General features: G+C 45.6%; 1 protein-coding gene across 1 annotated transcript in view; it reads left to right on the top strand.

Annotated features, from left to right (window-relative positions):
• The first annotated feature begins 259 nt into the window (after nt 1-259).
• LOC108790966 (potassium-transporting ATPase alpha chain 2-like) overlaps nt 260-14,869 on the top strand; it is a 27,332-nt gene continuing 12,722 nt past the window's right edge. Inside the window, exons 1-2 of the mRNA XM_018561326.1 lie at nt 260-302; nt 13,916-13,947. Coding sequence (XP_018416828.1) covers nt 260-302; nt 13,916-13,947 — 75 coding nt within the window. The remainder of the gene's footprint in view (nt 303-13,915; nt 13,948-14,869) is intronic.

The raw sequence follows: 14,869 nt of genomic DNA, 5'->3' as shown, positions 1-14,869 counted from the left end.
TCCTGCAAAACAGGTAAGCAGGAGAGGGGGACATTTTTGTAATTAACTATTGCTAGTTGCGTGTGTGTTTTTTTATTGTGTTTTTTTTAATGTTTGTGTGGGATTTTTTTTTTAACCTCCCTGGCGGTATGATTATTATATTTTTTTTTCCTTTTTTGTTCTATCTGTTTTTTTTTGTTTGTTTGTTTGTAACATTTAAACTTCCTGCGGGTTCCCCCTGCGACGCGGACACTCGCAAGGGACGGAACCCGGAAGACGGATGTCGGCATCGGCCGGAGGACCCAGCGGGGATCGCGAACAAGGTAAGAAACGCTACGCTATATTCCCGAGTGTGGCTTGGGGTTACCACTTATGGTACTGAAAATTAACCCCGAGCCACACTCGGGATTGCCGCCAGGGAGGTTAATGAATGAAGGGTAGAAAAAATGGTACATGCATGAATCTATAACCGGCATAGGCGTCTCTACAGGTTAGAAGCCACACTGCCGCGTCAAGGCACCTCTGCAAAGTGTGGTCTGAGGAAGACCCCTTGGTGAGACCCCTTAGAGCCCTGTTTAAAACAGGGCTCTGTGGGGTCTCAACAGCCTGGTTAGGCCCCTTCAGAGCCCTGGTGAGGCCCTGGTGCTGGTGAGACCCCACAGAGCACCGGTGAGACCCTACGGAGCCCTGGTGCTGGTGAGACCCCACAGAGCACCGGTGAGACCCTACGGAGCCCTGGTGCTGGTGAGACCCCACAGAGCACCGGTGAGACCCTACGGAGCCCTGGTGCTGGTGAGACCCCACAGAGCACCGGTGAGACCCTACGGAGCCCTGGTGCTGGTGAGACCCCACAGAGCACCGGTGAGACCCTACGGAGCCCTGGTGCTGGTGAGACCCCACAGAGCACCGGTGAGACCCTACGGAGCCCTGGTGCTGGTGAGACCCCACAGAGCACCGGTGAGACCCTACGGAGCCCTGGTGCTGGTGAGACCCTATCTCGCCCTGGTGAGACCACAGAAAGCCCTGGTTAAACCAGGGCTCTGAGGGGGCCTCACCAGGGTAGCAGGGTTCTGTGGGGTCTCCTCAGGGCCCTGTGGGGTCTAACCATCCTTGTTAGTCCCGCAGAGCCCTGGGGAGACCCCTCAAAGCCCTGGTGAGACCCCTTTAGTGCCCTGATGAAACCCCCTTAGTGCCCTGATGAGACCCCACAAAGCCCTGGTTAAACCAGAGCTCTGTAGGGTCTCACCAGGGCGAGATAGGGTCTCAACCGCACCAGGGCTCCATAGGTTCTCACCGGTGCTCTGTGGGGTCTCAACAGCCTGGTAAGGCCCCTTCAGGGCCCTGGTGAGACCACAGAAAGCCCTGGTTAAACCAGGGCTCTGAGGGGGCCTCACCAGGGTAGCAGGGTTCTGTGGGGTCTCACCAGGGCTTTGAGGGGTCTCACCAGGGCTTTGAGGGGTCTCACCAGGGCTTTGAGGGGTCTCACCAGGGCTTTGAGGGGTCTCACCAGGGCTTTGAGGGGTCTCACCAGGGCTTTGAGGGGTCTCACCAGGGCTTTGAGGGGTCTCACCAGGGCTTTGAGGGGTCTCACCAGGGCTTTGAGGGGTCTCACCAGGGCTTTGAGGGGTCTCACCAGGGCTTTGAGGGGTCTCACCAGGGCTTTGAGGGGTCTCACCAGGGCTTTGAGGGGTCTCACCAGGGCTTTGAGGGGTCTCACCAGGGCTTTGAGGGGTCTCACCAGGGCTTTGAGGGGTCTCACCAGGGCTTTGAGGGGTCTCACCAGGGCTTTGAGGGGTCTCACCAGGGCTTTGAGGGGTCTCACCAGGGCTTTGAGGGGTCTCACCAGGGCTTTGAGGGGTCTCACCAGGGCTTTGAGGGGTCTCACCAGGGCTTTGAGGGGTCTCACCAGGGCTTTGAGGGGTCTCACCAGGGCTTTGAGGGGTCTCACCAGGGCTTTGAGGGGTCTCACCAGGGCTCTGAGGGGGCCACACCAGGGTAGCAAGGTTCTGTGGGATCTCACCAGCCTGGTTAGACCGCTTCAGAGCACTGGTGAGACCCCACAGATCAGGGATCTGTCGGCTCTAACTTGCACTGTAAGTCACACCGCTGACCTCTGCATCACACTGCTGACCTCTGCACTGTAGATCACACCACTGACCTCTGCGTCACACTGCTGACCTCTGCACTGTTAGTCAAACCGCTGACCTCTACACTGTGCGTCACAGCGCTGACCTCTGCACTCTGCAGCACACCACTGACCTGCACACTATAAGTCACACCGCTGACCTCTGTGTCACACTGCTGTCCTGTGTTAGGTCCCGCGCAGCAGCCTTCTGAAGAACCACATGGCGCCTTTTTACAGGGCTTCCGCCAGTTGCTCATCTTCCCCTCCTGAGACCCTTTGCCCGAGACTTTAGGGTGGTACCTCAGAGCAGAGCGGCAGCACAGAGTATGTATCAAATTCATATACTATTATTCTGCATTGCTGTATAATGTATTGCTAGGATTTTTAGTCCTCTATAGCTGATGGTATTCTGCATTAGAGTGTAAGCTCCTCTGTACAGAGACTGATGTACTGTAACTGGCTCAGTGTTCTCTGTACAGCACTGTGGTATATGTCAGAGCTATATAAATGTATAATAATAATAGTGTATTACTGTGGGGGGAAATTAGAGTGTAGAGTCTCCTTTGTACAGAGACTGATAGACATGTGCACTGGCAAAAAAAATGTTTAGTTTTTGTTTCGTTTCAATTCTGATTTTGTGTTATTACGTTTTTTTGGGATGTGGGTGTGAAAGTCAATTCGTAATTTGGACAAAATTTGTCAGCGGTAGTTCGTTCGAACGTTCGTTTCTTATTCGCTTTTTATTCGTTTCGTTCATTCGTTCAGTCGTTGCAGCAAAGTAACATTTGTGGAGAAAAAAAGTGTTTTCACCTTCTCTGATGCCACTTTGCTGCAACGAATGAATGAATGAACAAAACAAATAAGAAACGAACTACCGCTAATGAATTTCGGAAACTAAAGTTCGGATTCCTTTGCATTCATTATATCTGTAATTCGGAATTCAGATACATCCGAATGTCCGAATTTCCGAAACTTCGTCCGAATTTCGTTTCGGAACAAAACGAATTGCACATGTCTAGAGACTGATGTGACTTTGTACAGAGACTGATGTTTGACTTACAGTGCAGAGGTTGGGAGGGGGGACCGCACACTTTTTTTTTTCTTTATAAATCTAATTTTTGCTGCAGCATGTTCTATATATTGTACAGATCTGCCACTTTACAGGCAGTTTAAGGGGACCCCCCCAATGATATTTAAAGCAATTTTCCCATTTATTATTTCACTTTAAGCAATGTTAAAATCACTGCTCCTTTAAAGCGGTATTTTTTAAAAGTGTTTTTTGCATTGATACATCCCCCAGGGCCAATCCGGTGATCAGCTGTGCCTCATTCTACAGCCCATTTAGGCTTCTCCCAAATAAAAAGAGAAGCAGAAACTGAAGCAGACAGAATCTGGAGTAGTTACCCATGGCAACCATTAGCTTCTCCTCTGCAGTTTGTTCAGTTAAGATTGATTTGAAAATGAAAGATAAAAGCTGATTGGTTGCCATGCACTGCTGCTCCAGATTTTGTCTGCTCCAATTTTGATAAATTCCTCCCTGTGTGGACCAGCCTCTAGCATCCTAGCAACAATGACAATGTGTGGGCTGCTAAGAACCCAGGTGGTCCTGATTTCGGTTCATTTGGATGGTCGCCAAACCTGGGTTTAAGGCTGGGTTTGCTGAACATCCATAGGCTGGGAGGGAGGCTGCAGACCTTCCATTGGATGGCTTAGAGCAGAAGAGCGGGACCTGAAGTCAGGGGACAAGGAGGAAGCTGTAGGCATTCCCTTATAATATGGAGGCAACATTGCTGCCCCCCCCCCACACCAGGAAGAGGGCAAGAGGACAGAGCACTGGAATTAGATCAACTGTGTGCATGGTAATTCCCTTTCTGAGTCACACTGCTGACCTCTGTACTGTGCGTCACACTGCTGACCTATGTACTGTGCATCTCACCACTGACCTCTGTACTGTGCGTCACACTGCTCACCCCTGTACTGTGCGACAGACCTCTGCAGTGTGCGTCACACCGCTGAACTCTGTACTGTGCGTCACACCGCTGACATCTGTACTGTGTGTCACACCGCTGATATTTGTACTGTACATTACACCGCTGACTTCTGCACTGTGCGTCACACCGCTGACCTCTGCACTGTGCGTCACACCGCTGACCTCTGCACTGTGCATCACACCGCTGACCTCTGTACTGTGCATCAAACCGCAGACCTCTGCGCCAGGGTCATAACTAGAAATAACAGGGCCCCATAGCAAAAGTTTGCGTGGGGCCCTGTGATTTCTAGTTACGCCCCTTGCAGAGCCCACCTGAGATCCCACACAGCCCACCACAGACTCTCTATTGTGTTTTGCAGGGTCTCAGGTGGACTAGTCATACCCCTGAACATCTCTTAACTGTCAGCCTCGATCCACTGCAGCCTTCTACACTGCCGGGCCGCGCCTCTTCCTGGTCACCGATGGGCCTTGCCTCCTACTCCACCGCCAGGCCTGCCTCTCCCTCCACTATTGCCGGGCCTCGGCTCCTCCTCCACTGCCGACGACGGGCCCATCCTCCTCCACCGCATCTGCTGGTTGTCACTGACTCAGCAGTGGCTGTAATAGTAATGTATTGCTAGGATTTGTAGTCCTCTGTAGCTCGTGGTATTATTCTGCATTTCTGTATAATTTACTGCTGGGATTTTTACTCCTCTATAGCTGGTGGTATTCTGCATTGCTGTATAATGTGTTGTTGGGATTTGTAGTTCTCTATGGCTGATGGTATCCCGCATTGCTGTATAATGTATTGCTGGGATTTGTAGTCCTCTATAGCTGGTGGTATTTGGCATTCCTGTATAATGCATTGTTGGGATTTGTAGTCCTCTGTAGCTGATGGTATTCTGCACTGCTGTATAATGTATTGCTGCATAACGGACCTCTGTGGTGGATTGGTGTCTTTAGACCCGCTTCTGTGCTCTCTTCTTTTAGTGTGGCAGCACCTCTCCTGATCCAGTAGGGAGGTAAGGCTTGAAATCACTTCACAAAGCAGAACTGGCGAATGAGGTGATTTAAAGCCTCACCTCTGTGGTGGAACAAGAGTGGCCCTGCCGCGACAAAAGAAGGAGAGCCCTGAAGTGTGGGGAAGAGGCAGGGGGGTTTGGATGAAGATCTTCTTCTGGCTTGGGAGCAACTCTGAGTCTTTGCCCCGGGTGACGGAATGTCTAGCTTCACCTCTGCATAGAGCTCTTAAACATTTCAAGCCTAGAATATGAGTAGGTCTTATTCTGAATAAATGTTTTCTCTTTTCCCTAAGGATATCCTGCAATTGTCAAAATAAAGAAAGGAATTGTCCTCTATAAAGGAAACCTAAGAGAAATATGCATGCTGCTTTTGCTGAACTCCTTCTGAAAAGGTTAGTTGCCTGGCTGTCTATAACATCAGCACCTCCCGTATAACACAACCAGACCAGGTATAGAGCAATCAGAACTCTTGATACCTATATTCTTTTCCCAGTTCAGCAGTCCAGAAAATATCAAAGCTTTTGGATTAGCATGAAAGTCAAGAAACTGACATTTTCAGAACCAGTACATCTGATTTGCCTCTAGTAAATCAACCCCATTGAGTCCTAATGTCTTCTCAGTTAGGCTGGGTTCACACCTAGGCGTATCGAATATGCGCGTTTGTCGCGCGCTTCGTGCCGCACGTTTGTACGGCGGTTTGCGGTTAAAAAAAACGTGTGACAAACGCGCGTTTCCAAGGGCTACCTGGTTGTATCCCAATGGATACGCACGGCAAATATGCCCCAAAGAAGCTCCTATACTTCTTTGGGCGTAGGGCGTTTTGCAGCGCGTTCCTACGTGCTGTAAAACACCCAGGTGGGAACCATGCCTTAAGCATTGTAGAGACCAAGGGAGGCACTGTTGTTGGGCTGTGGTTAGGCATTAGTTGCCCTTAATCTGGACCTGGGTACCTAGAAAATACTAGACATGTGCAGCAGCAAAAAAATTGTTTTGTTTTGATTCGGATTTTGCTTTATTTAGTTTTTCGGAATTTGGGTCCGAAAGGCAATTCGTTTTGGAATTCGGATGAAATTCGTTAGCGAAAATCCGTACGAAATTTTGTTTCTAATTCGTTTCGTTCGTTCGTTGCAGCAAAGTGACATTTAAGAGGGAAAAACACTTTTTTTGTTCTCAAATGTCACTTTGCTGCAACAAAAGTTCGTCAGAAAAAACGGATCGGAAATTCGGATTTGTTTGCAATCATTATATCTGTAATTCGGATACATCTGAATCTCCGAATTTACGAAATTTCCTCCGAATTTCGATTCGTAACGAAACAAATTGCACATGTCTAGAAAATACCCTATCTTCCTTTAATTAAAATGGACCATGTAATAAACCACAGTGTTCTACTCCGTGTCCCCACCAAGTAATTGGTCTAGACGAAAATGCAAACATGTAAAACACAGTTGGGGGAATTGATCAAAACTGGAGCAGACAAAATCTGCAGCATTTGTGCATGGTAATCAATCAGCTTCTCTCTTCGGTTTGATCAGTTAAGAATTTAAAATGAAAAAAAAAGAAGCTGATTGGTTGCCATGCACACCTGCTCCAGATTTTGTCTGCTCCAGTTTTAATCAATTCCCCTCAGTATATTTAAATGTATTATGGCATATCCAAAGTAGGTGTAGGTGTACAGTGATATTTCCTCAAACACCAAGGATAATAATTGTGAAATAAATAGGCAGAAACTTTCATTTCTGCTAGATTCTGCTAGAATTAAGTATTCATTATCTTTCCAGGGTGACGCATTATGTTACTAACAAATTCCCTCCAGGTTTTCCTGTTGTGGTAATGCATGCTAAATTCCATAAGAATACGCAGTGAAATGCAACATTGCCTTCCTAGAACAGAAAGTGTAACCTCAACTTTTATTCTACAATTAAAGTGTGTGTATAGCCAGCACATGTATTTTAATATTTGAGATCGTAGACAAGGGTCCTGTTGGTAAGATGTCTCTTACTTCCTGCTTGTGGGGTTGGGGGGACTGCCGCCGATTCAGTAGCGGCGATTACCGTGTCAGTTCTCTCTTCTTATCCTTGGCTGCTGCCGCTATAGAGCGGCCGATGAGAAGAATCAGTTTGGGTGTGTTCTCTTACACCGGCGGCTCCTCCGGTCACAGGCAGCTTCCTCCACCCTCAGCTTCCATAGGCTGGGAGGAAGGCTGCAGATATTCTATTGGCAGACTGGCAGGACAGCGCGGGAGAGGCAGGACAGGAGGGAGGTTTCACGTCGGACATGGAGGATACATTGCTGTACTCCCCTTCCCACCACCACCAGGAGAGAAAGAGGGTACCTGAGTCACATCAGCTACATGCACTTTAAGTCCATGTTCTTTCTGCATTACACCACTGACCTTAAACCAAAACCTTCCTTCTGACACCAGCTCCGGAGCCACTTGTTAAGCTCCCTCAACTCGCGCTGTCTGTCCGGAGTGGCTCTTGGCACCGGCAGTATCTCTGAGAAAACTACCGTGGAGGTCCTTTCCTTCATCCTAGCGTTACATTACTGACCTCTGTACTGTGCGCTAAATTACTGACCTCAGTACTGTGTGTTACATTGCTGACTTCTGTACTGCTGACTTCTGTACTATATGTTACATTACTGACCTCAATACTGTGTGTTACGTTACTGACCTCTGTACTGCTGACCACTGTACCTCTGCACTGTGCATCATACTGCTGATCTCTATACTGTGCGTTACATTACTGACCTCTGTACTGCACATCATACTGCTGACCTCTGTACTGTGTGTTACATTACTGACCTTTGTACTGTGCGTTACATTACTGACCTCTGTACTGTGTGTTAAATTACTGACCTCATTACTGTGTGTTACATTGCTGACTTCTGTACTGCTGACCTCAGTACTGTGTGTTACATTGCTGACTTCTGTACTGTATGTTACATTACTGACCTCTGTACTGTGCGTTAAATTACTGACCTCTGTACTGTGCGTTAAATTACTGACCTCTGTACTGTGTGTTACATTACTGACCTCAATACTGTATGTTACGTTATTGACTTCTGTACTGCTGGCCTCTGTACTGTGCATTACATTATTGACCTCCGTACTGCTGACCTCTGTACTGAGTGTTACATTACTGACCTCAATACTGTGTGTTACATTACTGACCTCTGTACTGCTGACCACTGTACCTCTGCACTGTGCATCATACTGCTGATCTCTATACTGTGCGTTACATTACTGACCTCTGTACTGCACATCATACTGCTGACTTCTGTACTGTGCGATACATTACTGATCTCTGTACTGTTGACCTCTGCATTGTGCGTCATACTGCTGACCTCTGTGTTGTGTGTTATACCGTTGGCATCTGTACTCTCCGTCACACCACTGAACTCTGTACATTTCTGCAGCGCGGGACCTGAAGGGAGGCTCAATGAGGCTGCTAGAGGCTTCACCACGGTACATGGAGGCATTTTATTGCTGACCTCTGCACTGTGCGTTATTGCTGACCTCTGCGCTGTGCCTTATTGCTGACCTCTGCACTGTGCGTTACATTACTGACCTCTGTACTGTGCGTCATCCTGCTGATCTCTGTACATTTCTGAAGTGCGGGACCTGAGGCTCAACGTGGCTGCTGGAGGCTCAACGTGGCTGCTGGAGGCTCCACCTTGTTACACATGGAGGCAGCATTGATGCACCCCCCCCCACCACCACCACCAGGAGAGGAAGAGAGCACCTGAATCAGATAAAAATGTGCACTGTAAGTCCCTGTTTTTTCTGCATTACACTGCTGACCTCTGCGTTACATTACTGACCTCTGCACTCTGCGCTAGATTACTGACCTCTGTACTGCTGACTTTTGTACTGTGCGTCATAACGCTGGCCTTTGCACCTTGCATCGCACCACTGGCCTTTGTACTCTACGTCATACCACTGGTCTCTGTACTGTGCGTCACACCGCTGGTCTCTGTACTGTGTGTCACACCGCTGGTCTCTGTACTGTACGTCACACCGCTGGTCTCTGTACTGTACGTCACACCGCTGACCTGATGGAGTTAAGGCTGGGGCAGGGTAGGGGTTAGGTGGGGCAACTTGTGGCGAGTAATTCTTAAGGCCTGGCTAGTAACTCAGTACTTGAAATTTTGAGCCCTGCCCTAGAATACCAAACCCCTTAAGAGTAGACTATCAAAAAGATATGAATAGTCAGTGAGTGATTAAACTCCTCAGCTTGCTTCTAGTTCTAATAAGTCAGCACTGGGTGGACTGACCCTATAAAAAATAACTATAGATGTCCTGTGCATAATTTTTACTCAAAGAGTGGACATTGGGTGGAACCTACAATCAGCATTTCTGTAAAGCAGCTATAGCCGGTGTAGACATTCCACTAATGCAAATACATACTGTTCCACTCACAGACTCAGTTCCAGGAAGCCATGCCATGCACAAAGTATATTTAGAATGATAATGCAGTGCTGGGAGTGATGAGCAAGAATTTCCTGCTCTTCATTGTACAATTACCAATGGAATTCTCACTGGGAGCTTTTCAAACTCCTCTATCATTCATTCCAGTTCACACTAGAACATAGCAGACGTCAAAGAATGCTCTGATGAGGAGTATATCAGGGCAAGAAACAAGTAACTCGCACCAACAGGATTTTATTTTAATGGGTCTTATCAATTCATAAACGGTTGCTTTTTTACCCAATGTACTATGGGCTAATTCAGTAATACATTGTGGTGAACATGTGCACAGTACAGCAACTAATTTTATACAATCAGCTTTCATTTTCAGTCAAATTAGTCAAGGTATTAGTTCTAGCGATTGTAAAGCACACTTTCTGCTCTTTGCATTGGCTTGCTGATTGAGCCACACTTCATAAAGGTGCCCACACACCTTGCGATAATCGTACGATAATCGCGGGAAATCCTGCGATCGTACGATTATCGTAAGGTGTGTGGAAGCCGTGCGACCTCTACTACTGTAAGGTCGCACGACTTTTATCTTAGGAACATGTTCGAAAACCCGCCGAGAATCGTACGATTTTCGGCGGGTGTGTAGCATGTTTGTAAGATAAAAGCCGGACGGGCCGGTGTGCGCAAGCGCACACTGCCCATTCGGCATTGCAGTCATCAGAAGCCTTCCCCTCAGTGGGGCAGGCTTGCTATCATCGCAAGTACGATCTGCCTGTCCAAGATAGGCAGATCGTATGTTTTTTTAATTACCTTACAACCATCGCAACACAAAAGTCTTGCGATGGTTGTAAGGTGTGTGCCCAGCATAAGGGTGTAGAGAGAATTGATGATTCCTGTTGAATCACATTTTCAGACTCCATTTTGTCAATAAGTTTGATCTTATAATAATAAAACCACTGCACTATGTGAATGTAAAAAATTGTGAAAACACTTCCCAATATCGTGAACCAAGTGACACTGTGCTGAAATAAATTAAATGTGTGCATCCCTCCTCCTAGATCCAAAATCACAATCTCCTTGCTCTTCATCTTCATCTTCGGCTATCTTTGGCCCCAGCTACTCTCCCTGTCGCCCGGGAGTCTCCTGCTCCCGGCCGCCGAGGAGAGAAACAACGCAGTATCTTTTTTTTCTTTATCCTGACACGAGCGATGTCAGAATAGAAGAAAAAAAAAAATTCCCATTGAAAAGCATTGGTACTTTACTATTGGCTATTTCAATTTGCAATAGCCAATAGTAAACTAGCATTGTACCCGCCCTCTGCTGCAGTTCTCCATCAGGTCCATCCAGCAGAGGGCGGGTACAATGCTAGTTTACTATTGGCTTTTGGAAATTTAAATAGCCAATAGGAATGTAGCAATGCATTTCAATGGGAATTTTTTTTTTTTGTTTTATATTCTGACATCGCTCCGTGTCAGAATAAAGAAAAAAAAAGACACAGCAGTGTTTCTCTCCTTGGCGGCCGGGAGCGGGAGGCTCCCAGAGCGCCCGGGAGAGGTTTTTTTTGTTTGTTTTTTACAGCAGCAGAGCCGTCGGACAATAGGAAACTATTGGGTGGAGCTAGCTGTCACTGCTGGTTCCGCACAATCATTTTCTATTTACTTTTTTAAATTTTTTTCACTCTTTTTCTGTTCTGCTCGGTACCTCTGAGGGACCGAGCAGAACAGCCGAGCCGAATGCCGCTCAGATGTTGGATCGGCTGAGTCGAACTCCTTCTGCACTTCGGGTCGGCCAAACTTGCTGAGCATGTTCGGCCGACCCGAAACCACGCAAAGCAAGCCGATGTACGGCTGATTTCAGCCGTACCAGCCTGAAGTGAATAGCCGAACAGTGTTCGGCTCACTTCACTTCAGGTCGGTCATTCACTCGGCTGCCTACAGCAGCTTAGTGAATAGACCCCATAGTGTTTTAAAGCGTCGTCTATGGACTTTTTTGGGGTACTAAATTTTGTTGCAGTTTCACGGATGCACACAACCTGGGCATGTTGGGTATCCATTTACTTGTTGTAACCTCATCTTTTATATTTTATAAAAAAATGGGTATTGAATTGTGTTTTGGGGCACTTAAGGGCATTCTTCACTACATTTTGGGGTTTGATAATACGTTGCGCTAATATCGTGCAACGTAAAAATTTAAAACTGCCAAAATTGTATTTTACAGGGGTCTTGGCTTTCAGAAAATATAGAATGTGTGGGGGGCTGAAGTAATTTTCAGGCCTATAATGTGGATTATATCATGGGTACAAAAAACGAAAAAAAGGGCTCGGCCACTAAGGGGTTAATTTGACACATTTTCATGTGAATTGTGTTTACCAGAACTCACAAGTCCCCCCCCCCCCCCTCCAGTCTCTTTATCTCGTCTGGGTATCCTTCATCTACCTCATTGAAGAGCTGCCTCTGTCCTGTAATCTTTAATTGGCCTCACTTCCTTTATATTAAAAACCAGTGTTTACCAGCTCTCGATATCCCGATCTGCCTCACCTGTAAAACCAGTACAGTTCTCGCTCTCCTCCAGGCTACAGGGCAGAACTAGCTCATTCGCATAGAGTTTACAGAAGCAGGAATAATATAAGATCAGTATGCCGCAAGGTTGTGTCTATAATCTGGAAGCAGCAGAGTGTTGTAATGCGTTAGCCATGGACAAAAGTTGAAGTTCGAATTTAGGGGGATACTATATTTTGGCTAACTAAATATATTGTAGTGAAATCTTTCATCGCACGTTGGTCTCTTCTCCCAGTAGATTACTTCAAAAGCGTCCACTACAATTTGGATGCACATAATATTGATGAGTTAGAACATTTTGGTGGAGATTTATTTAGGGATGTTCAGACACCAGTTCAGATACCAGTGCTGATACTTGGCATTTTCACGAGAACTACCAGGGTTGCAGCTGGTAGCTAGACCCTGGCGCTCCACCGCTGTCCTGAAATTATTAGTCTGTATTGTTTTTTAAGAGAAACTGTCACATTAAAAAAAGGTACCAGTAATTGGTATCTGTGAGTACTTGGACGTTGAAATTATAGCTAATTTGCCTACAAACGTCAGGTGGTCATAATAATCTGGCCACTCAGTGTATATACACCATACTTTAAAACAGGGATGCACAAATCCCAGGAGCCACATGGTCAATGCTCCTTAAAGTGACATTAAAGGATAATCCCCCCAATGCTGCTGTAAGGACTTAAATTATGTGATGCCTCTTGATCCGAACATCTTCCTTCCATTTGTTTTCAGCAGTCCCTCCAATGCTGGTGACGGACCCTGCTCCAGCGCAGACTGCTATTTGTGTCCCACAGAGTCTGTCCTGTGTCCACGCGCCTGGTTGCTCGCCATTTGCAGGCAAAATTAAAAATCCATAGGGCAGGGCTGTGCTACATGGCAGTACAGGGTACGGTCAATACACCTGCGCCGCTGGAGGAAGAGGAGCATTCACTGAAAGTTATGTATAGCGGGGGGGTGATGGGGTTCAGATTGGAGGGGTAATCCATTCTCCCAAATTCACCTGAGAAAGTGGAGTTACCCTTTAATAAGCAAAAGAGTCACCGGCACCCCAACAGTGATATAACTAAATCTTTTACTGATGCAAGTCTATCATATCACAAAGCAAACAATGTCTCGGGGGCTGCATAGGGCCCTTTCATCATACAAAAAATGTGATGTTATTATTTTATCACAGGATGAGTGCATTTTTGGCGTGAACCAATCTTTGTTAATCTTCCCCTGTGTATCAATATCGAAACAAAAATCCCTGGGACTGCAAATGTTGGTATACCAGGAATTTTTGTTTTTATTATCAATCTCTTTTATTGAGATTTTTTCTTTAATTTAGTTTTTGACATTTTGGACATGGTGACAAAATTTGTGTGCAATTTGCAAGTGCTCTTGATTTTCAGTTGGTGGTTGTAAGTGTTTGTTTACATACACAAGAAAGCAGCATTTACTGTGTTTTCTTTATGTCACAAGTAGCTTGTGCAAACGTTTATTATATAATTTTGTTTTAATAGCCTGCAGTATCAGCAGCATATCCCTCTGTGTGCCACGGGTGAAGAAGGATGAACAGCATCTGTACAGAGTGCATTTCAAAAAAGACATACTGGTTTATCTGGAGGGAACCTGGTACAGCTAGATCATAGATGTACTGAACTTTCTACTTGGAGGCGGAGCTGGGGACAGGAGGGAGGAGCCAGACAGTATATAATGTCACACTCTGGTCCTTTACAGACTATGGCATCCTTTAGGAGGTAACAGCGAAGGAGAGGTGATCTTACCTGTTCTGCTGCTGTCTTCTCATTGAGAGGCTGCACATTCCATCCTCTGAACTTCTCCTGTGCTACCTTCTAGACACTACCCAACCTGCCACCATGTCTTCCCAGGTAAGATGATTTATTAAACTTTTGTATGAAAACACTATTTTTTTTTTTTGCTAGATGTCAGATAATTATTTGTATCACAGTTTGTGTCAATTATTTACTATAATTTTTCTTTACGGTTTAGCTAATTGCTTTTAATTTACTATTCACAGTTTAATTTACTATTCACAGTATAAATTATTGATTTCACTGTCGGCAAAATAATTATTATAAAAACTGAAAACTTGAAGTTTGGCTCACTGGCTTGCTCAGACAACATTTTCTTTGATTTTTCCTTAAATGTGAGGATTTTTTAAAATATTTTTGGAGAGTGCATTTAGAGCAGCTTAGCCTTTTTCAATAATGTTCTTTATATTTTCTTGCCCTTTTTTGGTGTATTTGATCGATATTTGATCGTGAACTGTTGTGTTTAATTTAATTTGACCCTTTTCAATGTCTTTTTTTTCTTCTGAGAGAAAAAAATGTAAAGTAATGAGGCTAATAAGGGGCTGTTTGTTAGGCAAAAAAAAGTCCAGAATAGTTGAAAGGACCTATTTTAATCTCGGGAGCCAGTTAAAGCCAAGTGCACCCTTAAAAATAACTAGAAAACACTTACTTTTGCCTTTCCCGTTGGCTCCAATGCATTTTGTCAAAAATGGTGAAATTTCACAGAAGATTTGGCTAATAAAAAACTCTCAATTTTGTTAATCCCTACTAATAAATGGCCAAAAGGAAAGAATAAAAGGCAGACGTGTGTGGGGGGCTTAACTTTTAAAGGGATAGTAGAGATTAGTATATAATGTCATCCTCCTATATCTTTGCATGTGCTAGTCATTTCACACATGTGTGTATGTATGTATATTTATGTATGCATGATTTATATATATATATACTGTGTGTATATATATAGATAGATAGATATATATATATATCTATCTATCTATAT

Source organism: Nanorana parkeri, unplaced genomic scaffold (genome assembly GCF_000935625.1).
Source record: "Nanorana parkeri isolate BGI_ZX_2015 unplaced genomic scaffold, ASM93562v1 scaffold517, whole genome shotgun sequence".
NCBI lineage: Eukaryota > Metazoa > Chordata > Amphibia > Anura > Dicroglossidae > Nanorana > Nanorana parkeri.
This window is presented reverse-complemented; position numbering and strand designations above follow the sequence as displayed.